The sequence below is a fragment of the Ixodes scapularis genome, unplaced genomic scaffold, assembly GCF_016920785.2.
Source record: "Ixodes scapularis isolate PalLabHiFi unplaced genomic scaffold, ASM1692078v2 PGA_scaffold0__279_contigs__length_252992795, whole genome shotgun sequence".
Lineage (NCBI taxonomy): Eukaryota > Metazoa > Arthropoda > Arachnida > Ixodida > Ixodidae > Ixodes > Ixodes scapularis.
The window spans coordinates 130,994,053-131,001,370 of NW_024609835.1; the positions used below are offsets into that span (position 1 = coordinate 130,994,053).

Genomic DNA, 7,318 nt, shown 5'->3' on the forward strand with positions numbered 1-7,318 from the left:
GTGTACTCGCATGTGTGGACTATAAAGACAGAGATGTACTTCACCCATCTGAATAAAACTGGAAGCCATCATGACAGCCCCAGCACCACGGAATTTACACGAGCTTCGCTCATTCCTGGGATTCATGAAGTTCTTGCTTCAGATGTATCAGCTACTGGCTCCACTCTACAACCTGCTCCGGCAAAATCTGAAATGAAGAGGGGAGCCTTCAGCAATTCAAAGCCAACTCTGCTGCGGTCAAGTCTCCTGGTGCACTATGACCCCACAAAGGAACTGATCCTAGAATGTGACACATCCCCAGAGGGTGTTGGAGCAGCTTTGTCCAACAATATCAACGGAGTCAACAAGCCAATAGGATTCAGGTCAAGAACACTCACCAGTGCAGAGAAAAACTATTCCCAACTTGAGAAAGAAGCCCTGGCACTGATTTTCGGGGTCACCAAGTTGTCCGACTACCTGCTAAGTAGAACTTTCACGGTCAAAATTGACCATGAGCCCTTGGTGAGACTTTTAAGAAAAAGCCGAGCAACCCCTGCCACTGCAGCGGCCAGAATACAGCGCTGGGCCCTCACGGTTGGAGCATACAGATACAACACTCAGTACAAGCCTGGGCAAGCAAACTAGAATACAGATGCACTAAGGCGCCTACCACTACCCCACGACCAGCTCAAGACTACATAAGAAAACAATAGATCGCATGGAGTACAGGCACTGGACATAATGAACGCTGGTACAGTTTCCCAGAAGCAGCTCGAAGATCTAACCACAAAGGATCCAGTCTTGGTGTTACCTCAAGATACTATTAGGAAGGGGTGGCCTCGGAAACGAAAGGACCCAGTCCTGCATCCCTTCTGACAACAGAGGGACGTCTTCACCTTGCATGGCTTTCTCATTCGTTAGGGGGGGGGGGGGGGGGGGGGAGAGTGATAATTCCCGAGAAAGCACGAGACGCCTTCCTCCAAGAACGTCATGACATGCACAAGGATATCACCGAACGAAGGCATTAGCTCGGTCAATACTCTGGTGGCCAGGGATTGGTAAGGCAATTCAAGACGCCTTACGAGCTCGGCCAGCAACCACGCTGAATGGCAACCTCAGTGGGACACCATTAACCTCTGTGCAAGAAATACCTCCAACAAGGATAACCAGCATCAGCACTATGACAAGCACCACAGTATGCGCAATCTCAACACACTTCCGCCAGGCACGGCGGTCAGAATTCTGGCTGCTGTTCCTGGCGGAAGCAGCCTCTCATGGCCACATCATAGAGCCAGCTCATCAACCTCCCCACTGTTCCTGAGCAATGGTTGGTGCTCGTTTTCCGAAACGGCTAACCCTCGCTGCAACCAGGTCTTCCTTTGCTGGCCTGACGAAGCCATGGCTCATGCAGGGTTGTCGTGGTGTGGCCGCATCGAGCTGGAAAGCTTCTCTCAGGGGCGGCGCCGTCTCGCAGAGTGTCACAGACTTGACCAGAAATTTTGTGACATACTCTGCAAAAGTAATTTTAACATTTAAGCATTCTGCCAACAGGAGGGAAACGTTCACATCACAGTAAATATGTGATCACATCTGAATGAGATAAAGATATGAAGGAGAGGACTGTGCTGTTCTCCACAAAAAGCAAAGATTGGGGATTAACTTTGAGTAGCAACTAACACTACAAAAAATGCCCCAAGGAGACCACTCAGGGTTCGGACCTTTGTTTCTTGTGCTTTAGAGGTAGAAACAGAATCTTGACACCACTAATACGGTCCAGTTCTTCATACATAGCTGTAACAACCAGTGGTTGGTGGAACTTTTTCTGAAACAAGTTTCGGGGCCGAAAAGCTTGCTTCAGAAAATTTAGACTGTGTGGCCGAACCTGAAGGTTTCAGATAGTGTTGGAGCTTTGCCAGACCATGTATGTGGGCACTTCAACCTTTAGTAATAGGAATTATTTTGAACCATTACACTGTAGGTGGATAACTCTTCTTTTCTAGTCTCACAATCGTCTCAGGCTAATGCTTCGACAGTGGTCTCGAGCATTAGCCTTGTTAGATTTCCCTACGTCCCGGCCTGTAAGAAGAGAAGCAGCAAGTGGACATAGATCTCACTTTCAAAACACCAGATGCTTCACCTTGAAAGCTGTCTCGATTTATTGTGTTGGTGGCAAACTCTCATATGTAGTAGAAAGTTTCACACTTGGTGCCTGTACGACAAATCTGAACATTGTTCGCAACTCGCTGCCTTGAAATTCCATGCATGTTTCTTTGCAAGTGCAACAATTGATATGAATGACTTCGAACTGCCAGTAAATGTAATGTTTCAACCCCAATCTTAGACTCTATAGCAGCTGAAGCAAGGCGCAGATAGGTAGTAGTTGCGTTATGATGAAACCTCCCGAGATGCCGAAACAACCAAAATTTTACAGTGAAATGTTAGGAAATTTTTAAAAAAGTAGAAAACCTTGAGTGCTTCGACTAGAGCCACTAAATAAGCTGCGCCTCAGAGTAACGACACTTCAACCACCTTGGTGCTTAAAGTTCGTGTTGCCAGTTTCTGTATTTACTCGCACGATGAACACCCTTTTTCCCCCAAAAAATTGACACATATCTGGGAGGTGCAACATTCATTAGGCACGGTAAAATTTTTACATTTACAAACATCATGTAAATGTCGTATTAGGTGCCAATATGACACGACAAGGTACTGTGGCACGTCTCCAGTGATGTGAGGCGCACCCATGACTGGTTGGAGGCGCGCCACAGTAATTATGCTTTATAAATTGCTAACGTTTTCAGGGCGCTTTCAGCATGCCTTTTGCCAAATGAAAATCACCCTACAAAGCTTGCTCAGCACGGACAGCAAAGCGACCGTTCTTAGGCCTACCACTTTCACAATTTCACTGTTCGAAAGCGGACCGCAGACGATGGCGTGATTTTTGACATCAATGCATCTGACAGGCGAAGAATGTTCCAAGCTTCGTCAAGTGTGCATGCTGCTCGGTTTGACGACTGATCACTTCCGCAACTACGCACTTGCAGCAATTATGAGAGCGGCTTTGCTTGACTTAGCCTGGCCGCTTAGCGGCAAAAGAAAATTGGCTTGGTGGGCTTGGTGGCTAGCCAAGTTGGACGCAATTCGAGACTCGCGGAGCCGCAAATTGGAAGTGTATTCATTACGAAAAAAAAAAAAAAAAATCCAAATATTGGTACTTGTTGTGGGGTACCATTATTCGAGTGTGTTCATTATGCGAGTAAATATGGTATCTAAAGCTGTAGCTGTAATCAAAGGAAACGTTTTCTTATCTTTCAGAAATGTTACAACAGTCCATGACAGAGCAAAACAATATCACATGAGCTTCCTAATACGGTATCTAAAGTGAAGGAAGTTACATTTGTGAATCGTGATGATCCATAGCTGCGTCTGCTCTGCAATAAGCGGCAAGAGGGCGACACCCACTAGCAGATCGCGGAACGGAGTGCCGATACTCAAAGCGTAGCTCATTTAGTGGTTCCAGCTTCTACCCCTCACTAATAATAACACTGGAATACATTATGGAGCACCATGGGGTAGAATTCTTCTTAGATTACCATATGTGGTTGGTGTCAGCCTGGGATTGACGTCATGGTGCCCTTTCCTGGCCTTGGGAGACCTGAATTTCCACTGCAAGTCCCCTGCTTGGGTTGTGGCCTGCTCCCTGTCACTGTTCTCATTAAAGTGCAGGGCTGCCAGACGTGTCCTACACAAAAAGGGAATGTGGCAAAGCAATGTGTATCTTGTGCTTCTAGCTGCCTAAGCAAGTCTACTATCATTACATTCTCAGGTGTTCCCTGGCCTCAAGGTTCACCAGCTTCATAATGTGAATCTATGTACTGGCAACTGTATGTGGAGTCCCATATATGGCAAATCTACCCCTCCTGCTGCAATACAGTCGCTGCTGCAGTTGTCATTAGGATGTCAAAATGAAAAGATGAAGTCACCAGAACACAGCATCATGATGACACTGTCATAAAACACACAAATCAGAAAACATACAAAAAATACTAGAGGGAGGCTAATATTTTATCCTCAAATGGTAGGCAACTGAAGGGTTTCTTTCTTGATCTTTTCAATAGCTACATACCTGGCAAGCATGCCTCCTGTACTGAAGGCGAACGCCTTGGCTGCAAAGCCGTTCAACACGCTATGAAATGATTCCAGCGCATATGTCTGCGTGTCTGGGGAGAGCTGCCGCAGGTCGTTCAGCAGCTGCTTCCTCGTCGTAACATCCTGGAACCTTGCATGAGCAGGTGTGCCTAAAACAACGAAAAACAGGATCAGAATTCGCATCAGAAAACAGTAAAGACTAAGATTTGGTAAGTTAACATTCAAAGGTTGGTAAACTGTATGTTATTTATTGAAGCTAATTTTCTTTTGCAATTTCAAATGGGGTTGTGTGTGTGTGCACTACAGTCAAACCCATCTAACTCGAGTTAACAAAACACCATCTACCAATTTGATATACCGGGTATTTTGATATAAAAGTTCTAATGAATTTGACGACAAACAAGAACGCCACATTTAGAAAAGTTGTGTACTCTCAAAGGCACGTCTGTACGTCATGAGGGATGCGCCAAGCGGCTATTCAGTGGCTGCTTCTTTGTTTTTCAAGGCTTTACTGGTTCACCCTCGCCCTCCACAGAAGAGAATTTTTTTCTTTTTGTTTTCGGGCCGTTGATGCAGCCGCTCAAAAGAAAAAAAGCCAGCTTGCTCTGCAAGCTGGCTTTTCCCCAAAGCACCCGCCTGCGGTGAGTGAAAGCCAGGTTGCAAAGCAAAACAACGCTCTCAGCAGGTCAATCTATCGGAAGACGCTGCAATTTTCATTCAATGTAACCGCATTTTTCGCTGTGCATTTTCATTGCAGCTACTAGTCTGTGCAGAAATATTTTGATACAAAGTATAGTTTGAACGAACCAGGTTCGATATAATCGGGTTCGGGTTGAAATAACCAGGTTCGATATAATCGGGTTTGGGTACCAGAGGTGGCCAAGCTGCGGCTTGCAAGCCGCATGCGACTCTTTGCGTGTTGAAGTGCGGCTCGCGGATCCCTCCCTTCCTTCCTTCCTTCCTTCTCCTCCACCCTCCATCCCTCCCTCCTACCCCGCCTCCCTCCAGGTCACACGAGCACTTCCCCAAAAAGAGAATTAAAATGCGTTTTAAATCGAACGACAGGTTGCGGTTTGGTAGTTTTGTGCTACTGCTACCTTACGTACAGTTGGACTGTTTTTGACCGGCCCTCCCCCATCCGCGGCTCCCTGAAGTTCGTAGTTTTGTTTGCAGCTCTTAGGCCGGGTCAGCCTGGCCACACCTGGTATCTACCGATAAACCTCCAAAAGTAACCTCTGAGGCGGTGTTCTTGAAATTTGGTAAAATCGAAAGACCCCTAACCCTAATCTTATCCTTGCATGGAATACAGTCTGCAATGAACTGTCTCCATAAGGACGCTTCTTTCTTCGGGAACAATATCCCCTTGTTCCGTTTCCTTCTCTTACCCATGTTGGAATGACCTCTTTTAGGTCTTGAGATATACTTATATTCGTCGTTAGGTCAAGGTAAAAGGTTGTTTTGCACATAACTTTTGCACTGCCCAAAGTAGTTTGGACAAGAATGGGTTGTAGCAGCAGACCACGATGCGTTTCACATTTGAGACACGCACAATTTGAAGAAATAACAACTGATCTTAAATCTAGGTACAAGTATCTTAATCTATCACATAAAGGGGGAAGTTAGTAACCCTCTGCAAGGAGCCAAACTTTTTTTACTGCGGTTCTTGAAGTGCCAAGGAGTATTGTATAACGCTTTATTGCGATAAGATATATATGATGCTTATCAAGTATGTTGTTGTTTCCGACACAGGAAGTGCACCAGAAAACACCAACTACAAAACACCACCGCAGAAAATAAAGAAATAAGCCTGGAAACACGGAATCCTACTAATAATTTACAAGACCTTTAAAAATATGTGAAATGCCTACTCACCTGGCTCCAGCCATTCGCGTTCCTCAAGGGGATCATGGAAGCACCTTGTGTACAATCCCGGGTGGCCTTCATGGATGTTGGTCACATGCCTTGTGATGCTTGTCCATGCGTCCACGAGAAGGTCGCCGTTGCCCTGGCTAGCAGCCGCAACCCAATACATGTGGTTCACAGCTGGCTGCGACCACAGAGCGAGCACACCGCAGTCCTTCCCTTTGCTCGCAGCAGTCAAGCTCTTCTTGACGCCTGCGATTTGACAAGCAAGCAAAATTGCACCCTTTATTTACCGTTTACTAGCTCCTGGTCTGCACGAAAACATCCTACAAAGCACCTGACCCTTGTCACAGGAAGGCGGTAGGCCTCCCGAGTGCCGGTGTGAAAGAAGGGGACCGCTGACCGAGCGATAGGGCCACGCTCTGGTGGAGAGTCTTACCGATGAAGAGAGACGGAGGCGTGTGTGGGATATATAAATGACGTTTAATTTGACAGGGGTTTAGTAGATAATTAGGTGCTATATAGTATGCAAAAATCACGTAGACATCAAACGGCAAATAGCACAGGTACACACAGTATAACGGTTACAATTTCATGCTCGGGGTTGCCTAGACAGTACTAGAAAATACTAAGTTTAAGAGAGTCCAAATGGTAAACTAAAATAGGGGGATAAGTGAGTGCAAAGAAAAAGTCTCATCTGGCGTAGAGGTGATGGCGTCTCCCTGCGCGGTCCGTCCGAGGTGGAGAAATTCCGGCGGATGGCTTGGCACACCGTGGGCGCGGCTCACTGGCCCCGCACGCCCACTTTTTGCGGTCGCACACTCACTGGAAGCTTCGTCCGGTGCCTGGCGTGGGGCCGTCGACAGGGTCTCGCCGCATCCCTCGACGTCGCGATGCGACCGTCCGCCTTAGAGTTCTCTCTCGCACTGTCAGTCCTGGCGACCCCGCGGTTCCCGCACTCTCTTTGTTCCCACGGTAGGTTGTTGCCCCCTCGGTCTGACCCCTGACCCTAAAGCAGAGTTCTTCTAAACACTAAGACCCGCCAGGCAATTCGAGCGCTGACGAAAAACACATTCAAACAGCGAGCCGCCAGCTCGCCTCGTAAATCTGGGGCTGCAGAGACCTGTGTACCCCCCAAAACCACTCTAGGTTGTGTATACGAAGAAACACCGAACATGCGGTCGCTTCAACGAAGCGCTCCCTGCGTAACCTGACACGCGCCTGGCTGCGAGCTCATCCGCCGAAGGCGGTCGTTTACTTCACTGGCCATTATTCTTCCGCAGACGTCAGCACGACCCCCGTCGGTTTCTAGAACAGCCGGTTTCTG

The 7,318-nt window shown here is 47.3% G+C and overlaps 1 protein-coding gene across 1 annotated transcript; it reads right to left on the bottom strand.

Annotated features, from left to right (window-relative positions):
* Nucleotides 1-1,278: 1,278 nt before the first annotated feature.
* On the bottom strand, nucleotides 1,279-6,160 carry LOC121837401. The gene is made up of 4 exons (XM_042293018.1): nucleotides 6,001-6,160; nucleotides 4,106-4,277; nucleotides 3,573-3,721; nucleotides 1,279-1,490 (listed from the first exon to the last, which is right to left on the bottom strand). Exons 1-4 carry the CDS (start codon nucleotides 6,158-6,160, stop codon nucleotides 1,279-1,281), a joined length of 693 nt encoding a protein of 230 aa, XP_042148952.1.
* Between the last annotated feature and the right edge of the window lie 1,158 nt (nucleotides 6,161-7,318).

What these genes read in the sequence shown, in the direction of transcription:
- LOC121837401 (XM_042293018.1), bottom strand. Translation starts at nt 6,160, where the DNA reads ATGTATTGGGTTGCGGCTGCTAGCCAGGGCAACGGCGACCTTCTCGTG. An exon ending in ACGCGAATGGCTGGAGCCAG is followed by an intron (nt 4,278 to 6,000) that starts GTGAGTAGGCAT and finishes TCGTTGTTTTAG; the next exon opens with GCACACCTGCTCATGCAAGG. An exon ending in GCTGACACCAACCACATATG is followed by an intron (nt 1,491 to 3,572) that starts GTAATCTAAGAA and finishes TTACTTTTGCAG; the next exon opens with AGTATGTCACAAAATTTCTG.